The following is a 25609-nucleotide window of genomic DNA, read 5'->3' as shown; positions in this document are numbered from 1 at the left end:
CACTCTGTTTACATTATTTAGAAACACAGATCTCAGCCCAGGCTCTACTTTTGTTAGGATACCTCCCACTTTTTTTTTTTTTCTCTAGTGATTGTATCCGTAATTAAAGCAAGGACGGGAAGTGCAGAGGTATATTGGTCACGTGCTAACCTTCGGGAAACTCCTAATCACCAGTGCTGTTCTTTAACCGCTGTGTTCAGGAAGCCCAGTAAGAGAAGGTGGTTTTCGTGGTCACGGAAGTTCGGGTTTCTCTGATGTACCTTGAGACCTAATTTCTTTCGCCCTCGCTCCCATTGCCGCTCTTTATTCCAGCCCACCTTCCTCTTCCCATGCTTTTGTGTAAAGACGCCCTCCCTTCTTTCACCAGCCATTCCTCTGCCCTCAAAAAAATAAGTGAGGGGGAAAAATGAAATATTCTGAGTATACAGTATCCAGGAGTATAGGCTCATTAGTATAATAAATGCCTGTGTTCCCATCACTCACTCAGCTGTGTCAGAACCACAACATATTGCTGTGAGTGCTTTAGTGGTTTTTTTTTTGCTTTTTTTAAATTTTTTTTAATGTTTATTTATTTCTGAGACAGAGACAGAGCATGAGTGGGGGAGGGGCAGAGAGAGAGGGAGACAGAGAATCCGAAGCAGGCTCCAGGCTCCGAGCTGTCAGCACAGAGTCCAACGCGGGGCTCGAACCCACAAACCATGAGATCATGACCTGAGCTGAAGTCGGTCGCTCAACCGACTGGGCCACCCAGGCACCCCTTTTTTTTTTTTTTAATAAAACATTAGACACAGAGTTGAGGTCCCTGTGAGTCCCTCCCTAGTCTCATTCCCTTTTGCACTTTTCTAGAGGAAGCCACTATCCTAAGTTAGGGATTATCATTTCCGGGAAGAGTTTATGCTTTTATTACTTAAGTATGTATCCACAAAACATCTACAAGAGAGATTCTCGGACCTTCTCTGTTCATGTTGTGTCACAGCAACTATTTCCTAAGGCATGTTGGGCCAAGAGAAATACTTAATGCTTCCATTTATTAAGTAGTTAGGTCCGAGCAACTTCCTGGATGTTTATGTCCTGACAACTTAGTAGCTGTCTGGAAAAAAAAAAAAAAAAAAGGATACATATACATTGAAAGAAAAATATTATTTCATTTTAAAATAGCCACCATATGGGGCGCCTGGGTGGCTTGGTCAGTTGGGTGTCCTACTTCGGCTCAGGTCATGATCTCACGGTCCGTGGGTTCGAGCCCCGCATCGGGCTCTGTGCTGATGGCTCGGAGCCTGGAGCCTGCTTCGGATTCTGTGTCTCCCTCTCTCTCTGCCCCTCCCCTGTTCATGCTCTGACTCTCTCTGTCTCAAAAATAAACATTAAAAAAAAAAATAGCCACCATAGGGGCGTCTGGGTAGCTCAGTCGGTTAAGCGTCTGACTTAATTAATTTCAGCTTAGGTCATGATCTCACGGTTTGTGAGTTCGAGCCCTACATCAGGATCTACACTGTCAGCACGGAGCCTGCTTGGGATTCTCTCCCTCCTGTTTCTCTGCTCCTCTCCTGTTCATTCTCTCTCTCTCTCAAAATAAGTAAATACTTTTTTTTTTTTTTAATTTTTTTTTTTTTTACATTTATTTATTTTTTGAGAGACATAGAGCACAAGTTCGGGAGGGGCAGAGAAAGAAGCACACACAGAACCCGAAGCAGGCTCCAGGCTCCGAGCTGTCAGCACAGAGCCCAACGCGGAGCTCGAACTCACAAATCGTGAGATCGTGACCTGAGCCGAAGTCGGACGCTTAACCGACTGAGCCACCCAGGCACCCCAATCAATACACATTTTTAACAAATAAAATAGCCACTGTAGCTTATTAATAAGATGTGGGTCCTTGTTGAGCACTGAACTTCTCATTCCTTCAGATTGGTCCACACTTCAGAGCTCATTTCCTGTTCCGCATTGGTTTTCACACCATTCCTGCTCTTGCTGCAGCAACTGCCAAAAATTTGGCTCCACAAATATATGATGTCATTGAAAGGACCATGGAGCGTTAAAATTGAGACCGCGAAGTACCTCAAAGTAGTAGAACTTGTAGGGTTCAACAGATGTCGAGTGTTACCGAGTTTCCTTCCAAAATTGAAAATAACCCACGGGTCCTCTGAGTTCAGTGTGGTGCCTCAGGATACCTCAGCACATAAATTTGAGAACCACGGATATACAGCATGTGATTGTAGCATTTTATACATTAATAAATCTTACTACCTGCATTGTGCTGCAATAGCGTTCAGCAAACTTTTGCTGTGAAGGGCAAGACCGATAATTTAGGCTTTGTGAGTCATAGCCTCTCTGCAAATATTCAACTGCAAAAGCAGCCGTAGAGAAGGCCTACACGAATAAAGGAAGCCGGTTTCCAATAGATTGATTTATTCATGGGCTCTGACATGTGAATTTCATGTAATTTTCACATGCGGTGAAGTATTTTTCCTCCTTTTTATTTCCCCCAACATTCAAAAAATGTTTTTTAAAAAAGTAAAGAGAATGAAAACGTCGTAGGCCACTCAAAAGCAGGAGGCGTGCTATTTTTGTTCAACCTTACATTTCCGCATTTATCGAAGTAACTGTGATCAAGTAAGCCTCCTCCGCCCCACAGGGCAGTCTTCCGTGGCATGAATATAGCACATAAGTTTGTGCGTTCTTCCTTCAGGGGCACTGAGATTCCTTTTGGTACCCTTGGTATTTGGTACAAATAATGCTACCGGGAACATTATCATTTAGGTCTCTGAAAATAAGCGTAAAAGTCGTGGAGGGTCTGTTCCTAGGAGTAAGATGTTAGGGGTTATATTTTCTGAACACGAACACTTGGCCATTATGCGTTACAGATATCTTCTCCCACGTGTGGCTTATCTTTTAAATGTGTTCATTGTACCTTTTCTTTTTCCATCCTTTCTCTTCACGATTCCTGCTTTTGGAATCATAAAGATACTCTATAAATCTGTATTGGCTTATAAAATGTTGCCACTTACATTTAGGTCTCTAACTGTCTCGCAGTTTATGTTTATGCTGTCCCGTTTCTTGAGTTCACCATTTGTGAAAGTTCTTCTTCCTTGGTGATTCTTCCAGAGGTGGCTGTCAGCTCAATAGATTTAAATCAGTTAGAAGTTCAGCTCCCCTCATCCCATGCCCTGAGGTGACCAAGGCCAGTGCAGGTGCTGGGACTTGTATCTAGAGCTGCTTTTTTTTTTTTTTTTTTAACATTTATTTTTGAGAGAGAGAAAGAGAGACCCAGAGTGTGAGCAGGGGAGGGGCAGAGAGAGGAGTCACAGAATCCGAAGCAAGCCCCAGGCTCTGAGCTGTCAGCACAGAGCCTGACGCGGGGCTCGAACTCATGAATCGCGAGATCATGACCTGAGCCAAAGTCGGACGCTTAACCGACTGAGCCACCCAGGCGCCCCTGGCGCTGCTTTTTAATCCACTTATTCTGGCAGCGTGAGGGTTCCCTCCCCCTTCTGCCTCCTCAGAGAAGAGCAGCCTAACAGATGGTTTCTCTGGCACTGCTCATCAGCCTTGGAGACCAGCACTTTCTGCGAGAAGGGGATCCACATGTTGTCTGTCCCTGACCGTTGACCTGCTGTTGCTGAACTTCCCTTGGCAGCGGGACCTGGTTTTTGGAGACGTGACCTGTGCTGACCCTGTGTTGTCCAATTCCGAACATTTATCATAAAAGGTCCCGCGGACCTTTGAAAAGAAAGGGTTAAATTTTCCGGTCTATTTACTTTTCTGTCTCACAAGATACTTTGAATAAAACTATCTTCACGTGCAATGCTTTCAGGTTCTCTATTTGATTACTATTTGTATTGCTGATATGTTCTTTAAATGTAAATCAAATCCCAAACTTTTTGAGATAAGGAAGAAAGAACCCTTTACTCGTGAAGATAACAGAAATTTTAGACCTTTAATGCTCTCGCTCAGCAGAAAAAGGAGTACGTGGTGATAACCAATTTTCTAGAATTGCGTTGCAGAAGAAAAATCCAAAACAAATGAGTATGAAATGATTGCAAAACATTCATCCCTTTCTTACGCTAAAGTAATTGAGGAGTTTTTAATGAGAAGCCTGGTTTCTGTTTGTTTTTCTCCGTGGTGCCTTTGGGATAGTAAAGTATGAAAAGTCATGGCCCCATTTCTCTGCCTTCCCACGAAGTGCCCACTGTCCTGGATGTTCAGACTTTTTCATTATTGCTGCCAACTTACGTATCTTCTTCTGTGTGTGTCAACTCTTTCATAATTTTTTTTTTAAACTTAGGATTTGTTGATTAACACTCACCACATTTTACAACCTGATCTTTCAAAGCGTTGGTGGAATTCAGTTTGAGTACTATTCAGTTGCCCTAACATTTTTGGGTTCCTATTTTGGGCGGTAACCATTTGTAGGTCGTTTCCTGCTATATACACTGAAAAATCAAGATAATGGAGATGACTTTCCTCAGAGCAGCCAAATGTACTCAATTGTAGGCTCCAGCTGCCTGGGTTTGTTTGTATGTTTGTTTTTATTTTCAAGTGTAATTGACATGCAGCGTTATATTAGTTTCAGGGGTACGATATAATGCTTCAACGGTTCGATACGTCGTTCAGTGCTCCTCGTGAGAAGTGTGCTCTTAATCCCCTTCCCCTGTTTCACCCATCCCCCCCCCCCCACCTCCCCTGTGGCCACCACCAGCTCTCTATATTTAATAGTCTGGGTTTTGTTGTTGTTGTTCATTTTGTTTGTTAAATTTCACGTATGAGTGGAATCATATGGTATTTGTCTTTCTCTGACTTATTTCACTTAGCATTATACTCTCTAGCTCCATCCTTGGCATGGCAAATGGCAAGGTTTATTCCTTTTTATGGCTGAGTAGTATTCCAGTGTGTGTGTGTGTGTGTGTGTGTGTGTGCGCGCGCGCGTGCGCGCGCACCCCACATCTCTTTACCCATTCATCCATCGATGGACGCTAGAGTTGCTTCCGTTATCTTGGCTATTGAAAACAAGGATACAGGGGCGCCTGGGTGGCTCAGTCGGTTGAGCGGCCGACTTCGGCTCAGGTCACAATCTCGTGGTCCGTGAGTTCAAGCCCCGTGTCGGGCTCTGTGCTGACAGCTCAGAGCCTGGAGCCTGTTTCAGATTCTGTGTCTCCCTCTCTCTCTGACCCTCCCCCGTTCATGCTCTGTCTCTCTCTGTCTCAAAAATAAATAAACGTTAAAAAAAAAAAAATTAAAAAAACAAGGCTACAATAAACTTAGGAGCACATATATCTTTTCAATGAATATCCAAAGCAAACCAAAACACTCATCAGCTGCCTACGTTTGAATGTCCTCCGCCGTGTGCTGGACATGTCTTTGGGTAGTTCACCTAACCTCCCTAAATCACAGTTTCTACAATACCTACCGCGAGGCTTGCTCTGTGGATGGGGTGCGGTAATGCTGGAAAAAGTACAGACTCAGATGCACACTCAACAGTGGATGCCGGCTATTATTAGCACCTTGGCGTGCTACGGATCTTTACGTTTAAGATAATTCTTCACAAATACTAATTCGTTTTCAAGTGAAAAATAGCCGCTGGGGTGGCTCAGTCGGTTAAGCAGCCAACTTTGGCTCAGGTCATGATCTCACGGTCTGGGAGTTCAAATCACGCATCAGGCTCTCTGCAGACGGCTCCAAGCCTGGAACCTGCTTTGGATGCTGGCTCTCCCTCTCTCTCTCTCTGCCTCTCCCCCGCTTGCGTGCTCTCTCTCTTTCTCTTTCTCTCTCAAAAATAAATAAACATTTAAAAAAAAAAAAAAAACCTCATATGAAACCCACAGAGGGATTTGAGTTCTGGCAATGGGAAACCCTACTGGTTGTCCCTTCTCATACAGAGGCGTCGGGACCATCCAGAGGGCATCTGAGAGATCTAAGGGGACTGGATTGCTTCAGATACCTTCCTTCTAGAAGGCCTTGTTTGAAGTTTTTTGTGGTTACCAAGAAGAAAGCCGGGCGCCCAGCAGATCCACAGTGCACGATAGCATCCCAGCGCATCTCCCTGTCTTGCCTCAGCCTTGTGCGACTCTGGATCGCTAAAGAGCCGAAGATACTTAAACTCACATTGTTGAGAAACAATGCGGAGCGACTTTGCAGTGGCATTAAACATTAAAATTAAAAACATATGGTCTGAAATTCAACTGGCATATTTATCATCTCAAATCTAGTCTTGGTGCCAAAAGGGATGCTAATCAAAACATGAGGGATTGGGCTTCTTATTTGGGAAAGACCATCACTGCCAAGGGGAGAGAGGCAGGATGCAAATCATTTTGCGATTTGGAAAAATAGAGTAGCTAAACCATTTAGTAGATGCTGCTTTTAGCCAGCTTGAAGAATCTATATAGGTCCAATACCCTTGCATTCATTTCCCAGTGCAAGAGTTTCACCTAGGGAAAATTTAAATGCGTTGAGGACCTCCCACATATGTGTAACTTTTGTTTGTTAAAGTAATACTCTAATCATTATAGAAGAATCAGAAACTTTTCATGAGAGAGGAAGAAAATTCAAATTATGTCCAGTATGCCCGTGCAAAGATAATTCACTTTTTGCTTTAATATTTCCCTACTTCTGCGTGGGCATCTCCTTTTAAAGGATGGTTGTAATCCAGGGCGCCTGGGTGGCTCAGTCGGTTAAGCATCCGACTTCGGCTCAGGTCATGATCTCGCGGTTCGTGGGTTCGAGCCCCGCGTCGGGCTCTGTGCTATCAGTGCAGAGCCCGCTTCGAATCTTCTGTCTCCCTCTCTCTGCCCCTCCTCTGCCTCGCACATGCCCCCCCCCCCAAAATAAACATTAAAAACGTTTTGTTAAGACCGGTTGTAATGCTACGAAGACGAGTTACTCTTAGTTTTTAGCTCTTGAGACCTTGCAGAGTCCAGAGGTCCACCACGCTTCTGGAAAGAGCCATTCTCCAAACTGTTTCTTCTCTTTCTGCTGTGCACGTCCCCACCCCTCCCTGCCATCGCTGCACTGCCACTCCCCGTGGCTTATCTAGACCGTGGCTGTCTTTGTGCAGAATTCTGCTTCTTTCACTGTTTTATTTGGGGGTCTGTTCTCGCTCATGCTCTGATGGTCAGTTCTCACCCTTCATCCTGCTCGGCTGTTAGCCACATCGCACAGCACTCCTCCCTTCCTTAAAGCTCTTTCTGAACATCAGCCTCTCCTGACTCTCCTCCCGGTGGCCCTCTCCTGTGTGTGTCTTTGCTGTAGTGTCCCTTCTGTTCGCAGCAGGCTGTATCCTCAGTTTCTCCGTAAATAGCACATAAATTTCCCAATTCAGAGAACTCCCTAGAGGCAGGGAGGGGACCAGTCCACGACTTTCTCATCTCAGAGTATAAGAATTATAGACAAGGATTCTAGGGACAGCCCTGGTTCAAATTCCAGCTCTGTCCTTACCAGCTCTGTGACTGAGCAGGTGTTGTGCCCTAATGCATTCTTAAACTCAATACGCCCTTCCCTCTTTCTATAGCAAATTTGACTGACTTATATGTACTACAAACTTATACGTATAATTTCAAAAAAACAATACTATGTTAATTTTGACATAAAAGTATTTTATATTACACAATATGAATTTCAATATGTGTTGATTAGAAGAAATATTTTTTTAAGTTTATTTTGATAGAGGTAGAGAGAGCAAGCGGGGGAGGGACAGAGAGAGGGAGACAGAGTACCAAGGCTCTGACAGCGCAGAGCCCGATGCGGGGCTCAAACTCATGAACCCGTGAGATCATGACCTGAGCCGAAATCAAGAGTTGGACGCTTAACCAACTGAGCCACCCAGACACCCCTGGGGAAAGTTTTGAAAGAAGTTTTGAACTTTCGGAATGTCTAACCTGACCTTGACTGTTTCCATTTACAAAATGCGAATTTATTTTCAATGAGCTCTCTAGCCCATCCCTAGTTAAGATTTATGTATATTCTAAATAATGTGCTCGTCATGTAATCCGGCTTACCATCATGAAATGTGGAGTTAAAATAGGCTCTTGTCAAAACATGTTTTGCAGAGATTAGTGGCATGTAAATTAACATGAAATGATTTTAAAATGTGATCCAGAGATTAAAGCTGGAGGTCTGAAGTTCACAAAATGCATAGACTATTTTAAGGAGTTTATTAAGATCCAGTGTGTAATAACTTGTAAATCTCCATTATAGGAGTATTATTTTACCCTATTTTGGCTGAGAGTAAAATTACCCTTACCTAATATATAAATTATAGTTTAGAAAATTGTACTTCCGTGAGGTTGTCTTAAACTTGGAGCAGTGTTTGGTATAATTACAAGATTATACTGTTCTTCTTCAAAGAAAACAATAGATTTTCTAGTAGGAATATTAAGAAACTGGTAATCGGGTAAGGAACGTTTGAGTCTTTTGTGGACCTAATTTTCACATCTTTTGAGGAGCAGGGAAAGAAACATTGATTATTACTGTTTTCTAAAACCCTCCTCTCTCACCAGCTTCAACCATAAATGTTGTTTGATGCATTAATACTTTGATATAAGAAATGCCAATTGAAAAACTACCCAAGGTTTAAGAGAGTTATGGTTGCTTACAAAGTGCTTGAGTATCATGTTCAAAATAAGGCAGAGTAAAGAAGTAACTTTGAGGATGAAAAAGGCATCTCAATGGAATAAGACTTCATGTAAAAGAAGAATTTAAGTAGAATTATAAAACAGAAACTAACAATCAGCGTCATATTAAACATTAAAGTCTTAAAGAAACAAGACAAGAATGCCAATCACCACTGTGATTTGTCTTTATTCTGGAAGTCCTAGCCAGCGTAATGAAACAAGAACAGTAACAAAATTAAAAACTTGAAAAAGAGGAGACTAATATTTGATTTATATGCAGTATGATTATATCACTAGGAAATTTAAAGTATTTCTTTTAGACAGAGTTCTGGTTGAATAGTTTGATACAATATAAATATGTACAAGTCCATAATTTCCCTTCAGATCAGCAATAAAAAGTTAGACACTGTAATGGGAATATCCTACTTCTATGTGTCCCCAAAACAATAAAGTACTTGGGAATAAATGTAACAAGAAATGAGCACGGAGAAAAAAGAATTACGAAGTTTTATTGAAAGACACAGCGCAAGGCCTGTGTCGATGGGAGGTCTCCCCGTGTTCTTGGATGGCAGTAAGCCATGTTAAACAATAAAAATTCTCCTGTGTCGAACCAACATATAAAATTAGGGTGCTATACCATGCCATGCTACCCTAAGCTATCCAATATTATACTGTGCTGTAGTATATCATTACCAGGTGAAGCTACACAGGACATTGAACCTCATGGCTAAATTAATAACATGGTCTAGACTCTGTAAAAATAAATTCATGCGGAGAGACAAAAAAATTTAAAAGAATAGTGATGGATGACTTAACCTAACGCTTGATATCAAAACAAAGTAATTCTGCCACAGTAATAAAGAGGGGATTGGCAAAGAACTGATACCGAAAAACCCTCTGACGTGTCCCTACATAGACTTGTTCCATTATATGTAGAAATTAATAGTTTGACACACATGACCTTCAGATTGACTAGTGGATGGGTCATTGGTTAAATGATGTTTGGACAGTTGGCTATTAATTCTATTTATTTATTTGTTTGAGAGAGAGAGAGAGCACAAGCAGGAGAGGGGGCAGAGGGAGAAAGAGAGAGAGAACTTTAAGCAGGCTCCACACTCAGCATGGATCCTGATGCGGGGCTCAGTCCCACGACCCTGGATCATGATCTGAGCCAAAATCAAGAGTCACGCACTCAACCGCCTGAGCCACCCAGGCACCCCAGCTGTTAAGTTTAAAGCACAAACCTCATAGTCTCTTAACACAATATATTAGGAATGAACATAGACGAACATTTTTAATGTGAAAATTAAAACTTCAAGAAAAAAAGCAAAACTAGTTTAGGATTATTGATATAACATCAAGGCTATTAGGAAGAATCGATTTATATGAAACATGAAAAGATGTTCACAATATATACAGTTAAAAAAAATGGAGTTACAAAACAATTTTTTAATTCTCATTTTTGAAAATTTTGAAATAAATATACTGTATATGAAATGAAATGAAAAGGTACAGAAGGTATAAATCAGGGGTACATGGCTGGCTCAGTCAGCAGAGCATATGACTCTTGATCTTGGGTTCATGAGTTCAAGCCCCAGGTGGGGTGCAGGATTACTTTTTTTTTAAACATTTATTTATTTTTGAGACAGAGAGAGACAAAGCATGAACGGGGGAGGGTCAGAGAGAGGGAGACACAGAATCGGAAACAGGCTCCAGGCTCTGAGCTGTCAGCACAGAGCCCGATGCGGGGTTTGAACTCACGGACCGCGAGATCATGACCTGAGCCGAAGTCGGCCGCCTAACCGACTGCGCCACCCAGGCGCCCCTACTTTTTAATAATGTATGTCAAATGATAGCTTTTATTTCTCAATGGGAAATGGGGTCTTTGCGATTTTTACTTTATACTTTATTTTTCTGGTGTTCTTGAAACTTTTGTAATTAGGGTATGTGACTTGTGTAATTTTTAAGACAGGAAAAGTTGACTTGAAACATCTGAGGGAATTTGACCTGCAGAGTTAGGGAGAAAGGAGTCCTAGGCAGAACAGCAAACGGACATAGGTGGGAAAGTGTTGGTGGATTCTGGGGACGGTATAGCTGGAGTAGGAGACGCAGAGGGGCGAATCTCATGGTGAGATGAGGTCATTTTGGAGGGGGTTAAGAGCCAGTCTGAAGTATTATGTTTTCAATTAATAGCGGAGGTAAACTGACAATTTCTAAATAGTAGTTCCAGGAAGAAGCCTGAGAAGATGGCATTTGAGACAAGCCGTGAAGATTGGTTAGCATGTAAAATAAAGCAGGACAGAGAGAGCAGACAGGCCGGTATGTGCTTAAGGAACCACCAGTGGTCCGGTAGCCCAGAGACATGGCAGAGAAGACAGATTGCAGGTATGTTTTCAACATCCTTTCAAGTGATGGAGAAGAGTTAGTACAGTTTCTAATCTATGAAGGCTTCCGGAATGATGCACAGTTATTGCTGCTGGGACTCCCCACGAAGGTAGTGTTTCTCTTACCCCCTCCCCCCTGCCCCTCTCGGAAGCCATTCCACCTTCCTGAAGTGCAATAGTGAGGGAGGGGGAAGGGCCACAGTCCTGTCCAGGGGGGCTCCCTGCCTAGGAAGGGACTCTGTCAGCGGGTAAAGATGTGGGTGCTGCAAAACCCAGAAGACTTAACCTCTGGCTATTTGCACAACACAAGGTCTCAGAAATACAATGTTGAGTGAAAAAGCAGGTTGTGGGATTGTAAATTCAATGTAACACATTCTTAAAACACAAAACCGGCACTGTATGTTGTTTATGCCTTTGTATGTACGTACAAGTACGAACACACGACCTGGAGAAGCACCAAGTTGGTAACAATTTCCCTTTCTGGTGGCGGGGGGGGGGGGGGGGGGGGGGGGGGACAGGGAGCCCAACTGGGGACCGGGCATGGGCGACCCCAGCTCTCTCTGTGCTGTTTACCGCTTTTGTAAGAGGAAAATAGGCAATTGTGGTCAAATGTTAATGTCTGTTACTTATGTGTTGCATGCCGGGGAGGGGGGGAGCCGGGGGGCCGGGGACAGGGAGGAAATGCGGGTCTGTAATTTAGGAGACAGGCTGCGACCAGAGCCTCAGATTGGCAGTCATCGTTAGAATGTGGTCAAGTATTTAGCTTTTCTTAGAGCTAAATCTGGATGTTAATAGTCACGTTTAGAGGGTCAGGGCTTTGCCTTGCTGTCCAGCAGAAGTGATGGATGGAGGGACAAGAGCTGACGGTGTCGGGCCAGGTGAACCCGCTGAGCCTTTCTCTGTTCAGTTAGGCTCCAGTGAACGAGGTTCTTAAAAAATTGTTCCATGATTTCAAGCGTCGAGGCACAAGAACAATTCTGAATGTCAAACACCAGCAATCTGAGCACCTTCTCTTGATTCCACCCCCCCGCCCCCATCTTGTTTAGTCCTTTTTGTTGTTGTTGGTTTGTTGGTTTGTTTTATAAAATTGCACGAATGCTTTGGTTGACTGTGGACTGTTATTACTTTTTAAGGGTCAGGCAATAATTTAATGATGTAACTTCTAAACATTTTCAAAACAACTATAAAAACAGGGTTTTTTTGCCTCCAAAAAGCATTTCCTTGTTTAGCACGTAACACACACAAAGGAGGTGGAATTGAGAGCGAGAACCGTTCTTTGAAGTCCGATGAGCAGAAAACCCTTGGAGTCCTACACGTGTATCCTGTGCTGTTGCACACTGACGTACTGCTGTTTCCTGCTTTTCAGCCTTAATTCTGTGCCTGGAACTTGTGATCAGACCTCTTCCAATTGCTTTGCATCACATAGCTTTGGGGCATTTATGGGCACATCTCAACCTCTAAAATTTCAGCTCTTTCATCAGCAAAACGTTAAGCAAGTCTCACATCTTTTCTAAGTTAGATATGGAACCTTGAGTTCAGTCCCAGAATTACTGTTGTACACAGAAAGAAAACACTGCATACTGTTGAATGAAATCAAGTGCAGACTGAAATGAAAAATGCTTTAATATTTCTGAATAGGCTCTGTTTTCACAAACACATCAGTTAAGATTAGGTTCACCCACAGATAACAGCAACAGTGAAAGGAAGGGACCCAAAGCAAATACAAGTTTATTTCTCTGTCACATAAAAGAAATCCGGGGTAGGCAACCTGGGCTGGAATGACAGCTCCTCCATCGTCAGGGACTCTCTGCTGCCTAATAGTCCACAATGGTTGCCGAAGCCCCAGCCATCACATCTGTATCCCAGCCAGCAGAAAGAGGGAAGAAAGGCCCACCCCCTTTTGAGGAGCCTTCCTGGAAGTTACACCCACCACTTCCGGTAGTTAATCACCTTGGTCCCGTAGCCATACTTAGCTACAAGAGAAACTAAGACATTTTCTGACTCTACATGGTCTCCTTCGAACACAAAGGCGAGTTGATGACCCCCTGGCAGCGTGACACAGCTCAAGAGGCTTGTCAGGCACACGGTTGAGTTAATGCCGAGTCATGCACGTCACCATCTCCATTTCCTTTGTGACAGCACCTGCCGGGTAGCCAGGCAAGGTTGAGGAGAGCAGACTTTTGACTTCCCTCCAAAAACCTGCCCGGGATCATCTTCTCAGTCGGCCAAACGGACTGGCTCACCTTCATTCTTAAGTTGATCGCAGATCCTTTTTGAAGGAGAACTTAAAACAGGACCAAAAGGAAGAGTGGCTTTATAAATCGCGACTCGCTCTTATAATGGAATACTATAAAAATGAGATATTGTTTGGAAGATGTGAAAAGTCTTCGGGAAATGCTCCGGATGAGGTTCACCGAGAAGAGCAGGACACAAAAGTGTCTAGAGAGTGTGACACCCATTATGTTAGAGATAGAGGCGTATAAATGGGGATCCCTGTCCTTGGCGGGAGCAGCCCCTGTCTGCCCTTCGGGCCCATCTCACAAATGTGCAAGCAGCATAATTTGTGCAAGTAACGAAGCCTCGTTTTAATGTTTCTCTTTCGCCAGCATAATAAACATGATAATGAACGTATATATACACTTAGCATTCCCCTGTATAAAACAAATAATCTTATTTTATTGTTTTTTTTTTAATGTTTTTTTTTTCTTTTTGAGAGAGAGTGTGAGCGGAGGAGGGTCAGGGAGAGGCGGGGGGTGGGGACAGAGGATCCAAAGCAGGGTCTGTGCTGACAGGCTGACAACAGCGAGCCCGATGTAGGGGCTCGAACTCACAAACCACGAGATTACGCCCTGAGCCACCCAGGTGCCCGCGAGCAATCATATCTTAATCAGTTTTTCCTAAATGGGACGCCACTTTTAGATAAAAGGCCGGGCTGGGAACATACAAGAGAAGCAGAGGAGAGAGAGGTGACCAGTTGAGGGCTTGTGGCTCATTTATACGAAATGACACGCATACCAAGCTGTCGCTTCAGCTCCTGCTGGGCTTAGGGATAGGGTAGAGGCAGGTGGTGGGAACATTAGACTTACTCCTGATTATTTGTTACTTTTTCCCTGGACTTCTCAAGGGGTGTCTTTCCTCTCAACAGCAGAGCGATAGCCAGGAACAGAGATTACAGTGAATATGGTTACAATTGCCTGATTTGTTGCTGCTGATTTGTTTTTCGCATCAAATTTTCCAGAAATTTCCACACCAAATTTCCATTTCCAAACTAATAATAATGGAGTCATTTAAAAATTTTTTTAACATTTTTTTTTTGAGAGTGTGAGTGGGGGAGGGGCAGAGAGAGGGAGACCGATAGGATCCCAAGCAGGCACCTTGCTCTAAGTGCAGAGCCCGATGCAGGGCTCGAACTCACGACCGTGAGACCATGACCTAAGTGCAAATCAAAAGTCAGATGCTTAACTGACTGAGCCACTCAGGTGCCCCTATATTCATTTTTTTTTTTTAACATTTTTATTTATTTTTGAGACAGAGAGAGAGCATGAATGGGGGAGGGGCAGAGAGAGAGGGAGACACAGAATCCGAAGCAGGCTCCAGGCTCTGACCCATCAGCCCAGAGCCCGACGCGGGGCTCGAACTCACAGACTGTGAGATCGTGACCTGAGCCGAAGTCGGACGCTTAACTGACTGAGCCACCCAGGCGCCCCCTTATATTCATTTTTTAAGCATAAAAAGGTCATGTTGAAAATAAGCCAAAGAAAAAATATGCTCATCCCTCCTTTTCAAGGTTATTTTCTTTACTTTGAGTTTTTTACAAATGTAAATATGCATTATTGGTCTTTTCAGTGTGTTCTCAATTTTTTTTTTAAGTTTATCTGTTTATTTTGAGAGAGAGAGAGAGCACAAACAGGGGAGGGGCAGAGAGAGGAAAAGAGAATCCCAAGCAGGCTCAGCACCATCAGAGCAGAGCCCGATGTGGGGCTCAAACCCACGAACCACGAGATCATGACCTGAGCTGAAATCAAGAGTTGGACGCTTAACTGCCTGAGCCACCCAGGTGCCCCTCTTATTTTAAAATCCAATCCTTTGGGGACACCTGGGTGGCTAAATCAGCTGAGTGTCTGACTCCTGATTTCAGATCGGGGCATGATCTCACGGTTTGTGAGTTCGAGCCCCGCATCGGGCTCTGTGCTGACAGTGTGGAGCCTGCTTGGGATTCTGTCTCTCTGCCCCTCCCCTGCTCGCTCTCTCTCTCTCTCTCTCTCTCCCCCCAAAATAAATAAACTTTAAAAAAAAAATCCAGTCCTTTCAGGATCCAATCCCATCAGACAGGCAGGGGACTTTACCTGTCCGGGCCACGCATACTGAAGAAAACGTAGAAGGCAGGATAATGCAGACCATTCCTGCCTCCACACCGAAAAATACAGCCTCAGGATCAGTGAGAGGAACATTGCACCTCTGACCCTAAACACAAATGTAATGACTGATAAAAGTGAGATTGGGGTCATTGTTCCTTGGGAGCTCGCTGTTCTGTTTGTACAGCCCTGAGCAGAAGAGAGCCAAGCCCAAATCGTTGCTCTTGTGAGAAACCAGTAAAACCTGCATTTCTTCCTCTTCCCTTCCTAGATGAGAAATCTGCATAGAGTCTGGGCCAGTGACTCTTGGCAGTTTTGACTCAAACCCGAGGCCTGAAGTACCTTTTTTTTTTTTATCACAAATGCACGTGTACACAGGTGTGCAGGTACACAAAACCAGAATCACGTCTTCTGGAACAACACTCCTTACTCTCATTGCGTGGGATGTATCCTAATAGTCCTTATATTGTTTCTTTTTCTTTTTCTTTTTCAAATTCTGGTTGCAACCCAGGATGCTGCTTTTCTGAGACACTGATGGGTCTCTGCCTGCTTGTTACGTGCATTGTAGTATCTTCTAGCTTCCAAGTGTAAAATGCTTTCCTTCTGTCTGTCTTAGTTTCTTCTGTTAGAAGCGTCATACTAGGAATGTTGGCATATTCAATTTGTTCTCAGACTCAGTAATCTGAGTTTCACTTGCTGGGTTTCTTTTCCTTGCAGAAAAAGCTATTGTAGGTTTGTTTTTTTTTTTTTATGGTTCCCCCCCTCCCCCCCAGCCGGGAACCTTTCAGATAAAATATATTTACCTTTTGACATCTTTACTTTTTGACTCTTTGGGTTTGTTTTCATAAAATGCTCAGCAAAAAAATGTTCTATTTCATCTTTCGATTATTTTAGGGTAAGTTAAAGCATTTGCAAGCTTGTTTCTCCTTCGAGTTCTTTTCCTTGTGTCCAGTTCTCGGGAGCTGCAAGAGAACAGTTCTGCCTCCATGCGATCACCCGAAATTCCAGGCCTCTAGCCAGAACTTTTGGGACACCACCGTTTTGCTAAAAACGGAAGGGTTAAAACCCCGGTCATGGCAGTGACATTGTAGAAATGCTCATGATCGCTGCAAGAAGACGGGAGCTATTTGGATAATAGATTCGTGAATTTAATTCAGTTTGGGAGTTTTATAAGGGAGGTAAAAATAACATGTATAATTTAATTTGCGTCTTGAACATTTTTTTTTTTTTTCCAAAATGAAGTTTCACTTGGGTCAGAATTATTTTACAAAACAGGATGATTAATGATATTTTCAAACAATGTGAACCAGGGTCTATTACTAATTAACTCCAGAGGAAGGAAATTCTGGGTCCCTGACACTAAAGTGCATCTAAACAGCATTACTGGTACTTCCAGAGTTTTCTGTCGTTACTGAAAACATATGGTTCAAGTGGATCTGTGTCCTTTTTTATATTTTGCTTATTATTTTTCTTCCCTTTCCCCAGATACATCCTCAGTAACTTTCTCATGCTTTCTACTACGACGAAAATTCCCTAATATGTGCCCGGTTGGTTCTACATACTCTTAAGGAAATTTGACCTTGAGACATTTAATAAAACCAAGGAGGAACATAGATTAAATAGACAAATCCAAAGGAACAGAAAAGATTTGATTGTTTTGGTAAAATTTCAGAGACTTAAGATGAGCTAGATCCTCAAAATTAATATATTTGACATCAAGTTTAATTTTTTTTTTTCCAGCAGTAGTAATAATGCTGAACTTCTCTTCTCATTAATGATCCATCCTGGTTTCCTTAGTCTCCTCCTAGTCACTGGGGAAAAAGAATCAAACTGCTCAAAGGCTAGCCTGCCTCGAGCTCAAGTTCAGAATTCTTGTGCTTCTGTGACTTTGAATGGAGTCTTCCCCGAGTTTATCTGCAGATAGCTGTAGCTGGATGGATGTGTTTACCAAGGGCAGAAAGAGGCAGCTTGAAGAGTCTAGTTTCTATTCCTTTGTCCCTGTTGGGGAATTGTAGTCACAGTGCTTCAGAGTGAAGTCTAGTCCCGCATATTCCTTGCGTTACAACGCAGATGGAAATTCCATTAGCAGTTCTTGTGACATCAGGCCCATCAAGTAGCCAGATACTTAGGGAGAAATGATGTTGGTGCCTCAGTTGAACTCTGTCTCAGAGTCCAAGGACGAGTTTCCCCAAGGTACAAGCAAAAATGAGATGCCTGGCTGGAGGAGGCTGGGAAGTCAAGTCTAGAGGTCTGGCTCCCCCAGTGGAAAGTGAGCATTTGGTTCTCGGGAGGCCCGATGCCCGAACACGTGTTCTCTGCCTGTAGCCCGTGCTGCTTTGGGTACCAAAGGCAGTGAAACTGGTCCAGGGAGCTTCGTCTCCCTCAGAGCTCTTTCCTTGCTCCCACCCTGCTGCTCCCCAGGACTTCGCACTGTTGGCACATGGACCAAAAACTAAGAGAGGATTGTGATTCGTAATTCCTAGATCATTTGCCCCAAGAGAGAAAACAAACCGATGAATTCCACTGAAAAAAGAAAGAAACGCATATCATAATGAAGACTCCCCATTACACGCTTTCTGTTGTCACAGCAGAAAATCTTACCACACTTAGAAAACAAGTCGGGACGCCCCAGTCAGAGCTCAGGAAAAGAATTTATGAAGATAAGGGCGTTTCACGTACCAAAATATTGAAGTGCGAGGTGTCAAGATTCTTCGTGGCAGCGCCACTTTCCATGCTGCATCGTGAGTTGGCTCATTGACAAGGTGGCAGGGGCGGGGACACCGGCCTAGACTGCAGTCACTGGGCCTCGCTTTCAACCCAAGCTCCATCCTGTAGAGCTGTGTGAGCTTGGGAAGAACTGTTGATCCATAGCCTCACAGGCCAGATGTGGCAGGTAAAGGTCCCTCCTAGGTGTTGAAGAACGAAACGAGACAGAGGACGTCTAGAATGTCGCCTGGCACGTAGGCGGTACTTAGGAACTAGCCCTGGGCTCTCCTGGTGCCCGGTCTTTAATTAGAATAGCTTTCCCCATCATAGATGTTGGTCTTCAGCAGTAAGACTGACCATTGCTACAAACTGATTTTTTTTCTGTCCATCCCTCCCTTCTTATGAGGTTCGTACAGCAGTCACCCAATGAGGTGCTGTACTTTTCATCTCCAGAAACTGCCACGTTGTAGCAAACACATAGAGTTCGTACTGTGGTTATCGTGTTTCAGGAATTTATGGCATGTAAGGGTATTATTGGTGTAGTAATTTTGTATAATCTTTTATTCTGGCATCTAATGCATTTGTAACGTGCTCAGGAAGAGTATCTAGAAAGTGTAAGGTGCCATTGTCATGATTGAACCGTAGCACTATCAAACTCTGCTGTTATTTTGGTGGATAATTCCACCTTTGGGTTTTTTTGGAGGCTGAGAAGGTGAGGGACTATCCTGTGCTTTGTAGGATATTTGGAGGCATCCCTGGCCTCTGCCTACAAGATGCTGCAGACTTTCCCAAAAGTCCCATGGCGGGGGTTTGGGGGGGGGGGGGGGTAGAGTCCACCCCCATTAGAGAACCACTGATCTACCAGTCAAGTTTGTGATTCCACAGAAGTGGGTTCAGAAAACGTACCAAAGCATGAGATCATTCAGAAGTAAATGCAAAACAGAATCTAATTCAAGGGGCGCCTGGGTGGCTCAGTCGGTTAAGCGTCTGACTTCAGCTCAGGTCATGATCTTGCAGTCTGTGAGTTCGAGCCCCACGTCGGGCTCTGTGCTGACAGCTCGGAAGCCTGGAGCCTGCTTTAGATTCTGTGTCTCCCTCTCTCTCTCTCTGCCCCTCACTGACTCATGCCATGTCTCTATCTCAAAAATGAATAAACGGTAAAAAAAAATGGGAAAAAAATTGAATTCAAGCTTATTGCATAAATAAATAAATAAATAAATAAATAAATAAATAAATAAATAAAAGTTTTTAAAATACCAAAAGGAATTCAAGGAAGAAAAAGTAAAAAAGGAAAAGGTTGGAACGATACACCTTTTTAATTAGGTAATTAGTTAATATTCCCAATCTTTGTCACGTTAAAAATGTTTCCTCGCTAAATGAAGACGTGTACATACATGACTGCTTAAGAGCCACACAAAGGAATAGAGGTTCAGTAATTGTTGAATGGGAAAAAGGGAGGTTTTCCCTTAATTCTGAGATGGATGTGTTTAATCCAAAGTGTTTTTGAATAGAATGCCAAGTAGCAGAGGGCGCGTAGTGCAGAAAGGAGAGCTCTGAGCTGTGGATCAGAGGGACCTGGGACACCACAGTGGGCTCTTCCCACAGGAACGTAACTTGCCGGGCACATACGGCCCAGCGGAGGTTAGTTCCCTCCTAGCTCTAGAATTTTATGAATCCGTAAGTTTTAGGTCCCACCTAGGAGGAGGTGATGACATAAATACCTTTTTTTTTTTTTTTTAAGTAAGTTAGCTGATTGGTGCTTGCTTATCTCAGTCCTAATTGTGATTAAGGTTTTCTTCTATGCATTGTGCACTGCAGATCGGACCTACGATGGAAATATATTGACATACGAAAATCCTCTCTCTGCCTCATTCACGAATTTCATAGATACGATACGTGCCCGCCAGAAGGGTTTTGTTGTCGTCGTTTCTGCTTAGTTTGTACAATGTGAGTCGGGTGCCTTCGCAGGGCAGCGTGGGAAGCCAGCCGCCTGGTTGTCCAGTATTGGTTTTTACTCTCCCATTGAACCCTGAGCTCTGTTCCCTGTGAAAGTACTAACCGTTTTTGTCCAAATAGCTAGTCCCTTCCAAGCCCAGACCCACCAACACTTCCTTTCTGGGCAGATTATGGGTTATAAAGTTGAGTCAAGCCATGCTATAAAATCACTATCTAACAGCTTCTGTGCTTACACAGTAAGAGTATCAGTCAGTTTCCTGTTTTCCTTCATGTCGTAAGTTGAACATCTGTGACCATCCCCCGCCCCCCCCCCCAAAAAAAAAAGAGATTGCCAAGACAAATAATTGTTGTGGCATGTGCAAACATTTTCTTGGGAGCCTTTTTAAATATGCAGCTTTCAGAAGATTACATGACGTGCTTTTCAGGAATGCTAAATCATTAGTGTGTTTGCTTCATGACTCAAGAACAGGTCGATATTAAAATCAACCATAAGTCATTCTTCAGTGTATCTCTTTTGCAATTTATCAAAAGCAGCAAATGTGATAAGTGACCAAATCGCTTATTTGAGATCACTAGGAAAACTTAACTTACAGGTGCTCTGTAGATAATTCTCAGGAAGTGTCTAGGAAATAGAACCTGCCAGCGAGAGTGGCTTGTCCCCTGCTCATGGCAAGACCCACTGAGACACAAGACACAGATACACAGCACTCCACACTGTACTTCCAAGCTGATACCTGTTGATGAAACATTACTAAGTCGTCCTTATTTTGGCGATCGGTAATTGTGCATAGCACACTTTTTCCATACTGTTTTCCTTAGCAGCCTGATATTTGAAAACAAATAACAGAAATGATTCCATGCAGTATTTCAGAACAGGCTCCCAAGCATGAGAATCTGGCACGTTCTTCTGTTTTCTGCACATTATTTGCCTCCATATTTCCCTTGCATTTGGAAGCCACGGCCCCTGGACTTTTATTACTGCATCCTGTTTCCTTCCCTCATCGCAGGTCTTTTTGTTACCTTTTTTTTTTTTTCAATTTGCCTCATAAAATACGAAATTAAGCTTAGCTAACCTGTGTCGACATTTGCGACGGTCCTGTCTTTGTCAGATAGGACATTTACACCTCGCATTAAAACTTCTGCTACTATAAAGCAAAAAGGGAAGCATGACAGGGAGGCATAAGAACATTTTTAATGGTCTAATTTTATTTTTCGTGTCTACCTGTCTCCACTGAACGATGGCCTTTACTTGATCCCCACTGGCTCTGAATCCGACTCGTAGTTTCTTCTCACCTTTGTTCATTCATTCGTGTGCGGCAGGTACCGTGACAGGTAGTGGACATCCAAAAATGAGTAAGACACGGTCCGTGCCCTCCAAGTGGGAGATGACGCACGAGTCCCGTTAAGACACTGCATGCAGGGATGGACGTGGGCCCCGTGAAGGAGCAAACCAGAGGGCTGGAAGGGGCAGCCCCCTCTCCCTGGGAGGATCGCGGCAAGCTTCTGGAGCATCCGAGCTGAGGCTTGGGCAGTGAAGGAAAGAAGAGAGCGGGGAGAGAGGAGCCTTCCAGATGTTCCCCTCCGGAGGAGGGGCGGAGATGACAAACATCGGATGTGCGGGCTCTGCGGGAAGCTCGATATTGGGACATGAGCACACAATTGCAGGCAGAATAAAGGTGGACGGAGGTGTGAGCTTGAGGCTCGGGGTGGCCTGGGCTCTGTGACGAGGAACTTGGATGTTTTCCTTTAGGCACCGGAGATCTGACGAAGGTGGGACGAGCGTGGCGTCTACATTGTGAAGTTTAAGGAGGCGATGGTTTTTGAAGGGAGCTTAAGCTCGAGGCTTCTTAGGGGGACTAAATTATTATAAATGAACCGTGCTGTTATATTTGTGACCAAGGGTCTTAAAACCTTGCAATCCTGCTGCTCGCCTTTTTTTTTTTTTTTTTTAATGTTTGTTTACTTACGAGAGAGTGCGCAAGCAGGGGAGGGGCAGAGAGAGGGGGAGACACAGCATCTGAACCCACTCCCTTTAATTTGTCTTAGAGACGTACACAGTCATCCGGTGCCCAGTGTATGTCCAGCAGTGTCGGTCTCTCAGACAGACTTGGCCCCTGTCCTCGTGGAGCTCAGTCTCATAGGGGAGCTACGAGTGGAAATGGGCGTCCAGTTGGAAAGACTGAGAGACCGCTGGATCAAACACTGCACGCAATGATCTACCTCCAACTGCAGGGCAACATTAAGCACTTTTTCAGATATCACAGCATTGTAACAAAAACACGCGCAGGAAACACTGTCACTTGCGTCCCTCCTCCTCGTAACCGATCACACCGGAGAACAGGTCGTGTTGGGTGAGGTAACGGACTTCTGTGGTCGTCGTGGATCATTTCCCTTCGTCTTGACAGGATGATTTCTGCTCTTGCTTTCTCCTTTACCTGTGAACCCCTTCACTCCCCTCTCCCTCTCCTTCCCCCACCCCCAGCTCCTTATTTCTCTGCCTGGAGAAATCCTCTTGTCCCTGAAAGCCTGATTCCGTGGACACCATTTTCCAAACCCGCCACACAACTTCCATCCTTCCCCATGCATCGGGTCCCCCTTCTCTCCTGTCTAATAGTGGGGAGTCTCTCCACCCAGGTCCCTGGAGGGCTGGACCAGGGTTGGGGACCCTATTCCTGGGCCACTACCCAGAGCATAATGCCTGGACATAGCAGGAATCCGACAAATGCTTAAGAATTGAATATGACTTCTAGCAAGTGGGAGAATTGGGCTGTTGGTGATAATGAAGCAGACCATTTTTGTGAGCCCCCGCCGTGCCCCGAAAAGCAGTCACTGAGTACTTTGCATTGCCATCTCACTTGATCCCCCCAACAGGTCAAATGAAGACATTGAGACTCCAATCGGTTAACTCACTGACCAGCGTTCATTTTTTGACGGTCACTGTGTAATTGACGGCTCATATGCACAGTTGGGAGGGATTCTGGATACGGTCTGTCTGAGACCAACAATAGTATGGTCACCTTTCCCCTCCTGGGAGCCCACTCTGTCATGACCTCTGACAAAATGAACTGAACATCCCTCTTCTGGAGTCCTCTGTGCCACTCCCATGCTACCATCACCACTGGTTTCACCCGGGATACCACTGAGATTGGGACTGTTACTGTCCGCGACCTCCTCTGTTTAGACCCCCACTAATCAGATCACTAGAATTGCCCCAAACAGTGTGTGAAGAGGAATGCCTTTCACTTCTTTAACTTGTTCTGCGACATTGCTTATTCAAAGAAAACACAATAAGGGAAAAACTGACTTTCTAGCTACGTTCACTCCAAATTGAATATTTTTAAAGAAATGTTTTTCAATTTGTCAAAAGCATATCAACAGTCATAAAAATTTTTTATATCCTCTGGCACCGTGCTCTCACCCCTCGGGAATTTCTTCCAAGAATATAATGTGAAAGAGGTTAAATCTCATATGCACAGATATTTTCCATCATTATTTATATTGGAAGCAACCCACATGTCTAATAACAGGGGGAACAGTTTTGTAAATCTTCATACATCAACCTAACAAAATTAAAAGCTGCCACGTAGGATCATAAATTCTGAACGTTTGTAGTATTGCGAGAAACGTCTGAACATTTTAAAGGAGCAAACTACAAAAGTCTCCTTATTCTATAAAATCTATACAGGAATATGAAGCACTTAAAGGAAGCCACAAAGAATTAGAACAATGGGTTGATGTCTTTAGGATTTGAAATTCTACGTGACACGTCATGATTTTTTTTCCTTGATTCTTGTTAAAACGTGTGCGTTTAGTGAATACTCGAGACAGAGATCTTCAGTGATGCACATTTCAAATGGTGTGATTGTATCTTGGTAAGTTTTTTTTCCTGCCGGTTCCCATCTCTGCCATAAATGACGGCCTTGCTTGTGCTGTCAATATGTCGTGTATAATTCATACATTGATATTATTCTTTTCCTAGTGTGTGCTTCTCAAATCTTCATGGGCATTCATCTCACCTGGGGATCTTGGTAAAACGCTTATCGTGATTCACTAGGTGTGGGATTCTGTGTGTCTGATAAGCCCCTGGTGGTGCTGGTGCCCTTGCCCCTCGTACAGCTATCCTTTGTGTGTGGAAACGATGCTGTGTACCGTTGACCGCTCGGCAGTCAGGAGTATCACCTGGGAAAGCAGTGTCAGGCACTCTCCCAGCTACCTCCGCGGTAACTTCTCTAGCAATTTGGGGGCCGAGGAGTGTCCCCTGTGGTTATGGACTAAAGATGCTATTTTATCAAGCCTGATGATTCATCTTAACCCACTCTGCTAACTTGAATTTCATCAAGCAACAAAAATGACACAACAAACATGAAACAATGGTGGCACTAAATAAGTAATTCTATGCGTGTTATAAAAAGTAAGAAAGGGGGACGCCTGGGTGACTCAGCTGGTTAAGCGTCCGATTTGGACTCAGGTCATGATCTCACGGTTTGTAGGTTTCAGCCCTGCGTCGGGCTCTGTGCTGACGGGTCAGAGCCTAGAGCCTTCTTTGGACTCTGCTGGTTCCCTCTCTCTCTCTCTCTCTGCCCCTCCCACACTCATACTCTGCCCCTCTCTCAAAAACAAACATTAAAAAAAAATTTTTTTTTAAAAAGCAAGAAAGGATCTTCTAATGCTAATCATGCTAGCAATGTCCCTTGATACAATTTGGAACCCGATTAAAAAGCTGGCAATCCCATCTGTGGTCAGAAACACGTTGCCGCGAGTGTGCATAGTGGAAAAAGACTTTTGACCCTGGCGGTGAATCCTTAAGGCACCGCGGTTTAAAGCTGAGTAGAGAGCCGTCTCTTTAGAGAAGGTAGGGAAGGGGGGAACGTCTTCTGTGACTAGGGGAAAATCAGCCTACCGCTGCGTATGAACAAGAAACAATGCCGCTGGACGTGTTGGGGTTTAAACTGTCCTTTGAGCCTGAGTCACGGCCAACAATTGCTGAAAACTAAAACCTGCTCTTGTTGTGAGACAATGATAACAAGTCTCCACCTTGATTCTCCACAGTAACTGAAGCCGGCTTTGGTGCTGATATTGGGATGGAGAAATTTTTCAACATCAAGTGTCGAGCGTCCGGCTTGGTGCCCAACGTGGTGGTGTTGGTGGCCACCGTGCGGGCTCTGAAGATGCACGGAGGCGGCCCGAGCGTAAGTCCCCCACTTCCTTCGTAGTGAAACGCATTCCAAAACGAAGATGAGGCGGACTCTCGCGCCTGAAACCTTCAAACCTGCTTCATAACCGCCGTTTCCTTAAACGCCAAATCACCGTTATGGGGCCCTGATCGTTTCGTAAGTTCGAGTAAAGGATGATGCTCCCAAAGACGTTGCTGAGCCGTAGTTTGGAAAGGAGCATAATGTAACCGCTTTTTGGTCCTAAGGTTTATATCTGAAACTCAGGTCAACATTTTATAACCCCAGGGTGTAACGAGACGATACAGGCTCTTGTTCTGAGCAGGGAACATAAGGATGAGAAATAATTGCTTTTGCGGGTGGTTTTTCAGTGTTCGTACAGATAGTTTTTTGGTTCACTGATGCAGGGTCTCATCAGATTTCATCTGGAACTG

The 25609-nt window shown here is 44.0% G+C and overlaps 1 protein-coding gene across 1 annotated transcript in view; it reads left to right on the top strand.

Annotated features, from left to right (window-relative positions):
- The window catches only part of MTHFD1L (methylenetetrahydrofolate dehydrogenase (NADP+ dependent) 1 like), a 184451-nt gene that overhangs the window by 81639 nt on the left and 77203 nt on the right, over positions 1–25609 (top strand). Inside the window, 1 exon segment of the mRNA XM_053904385.1 lies at positions 25054–25193. Within this exon segment, the coding sequence (XP_053760360.1) occupies positions 25054–25193 (140 nt within the window).

Source organism: Panthera pardus, unplaced genomic scaffold (genome assembly GCF_024362965.1).
Source record: "Panthera pardus isolate Hobbes unplaced genomic scaffold, ASM2436296v1 HiC_scaffold_17, whole genome shotgun sequence".
NCBI lineage: Eukaryota > Metazoa > Chordata > Mammalia > Carnivora > Felidae > Panthera > Panthera pardus.
Note: the sequence above shows the minus strand (reverse complement) of the source record. Positions and strands in the feature narration are given on the sequence as shown.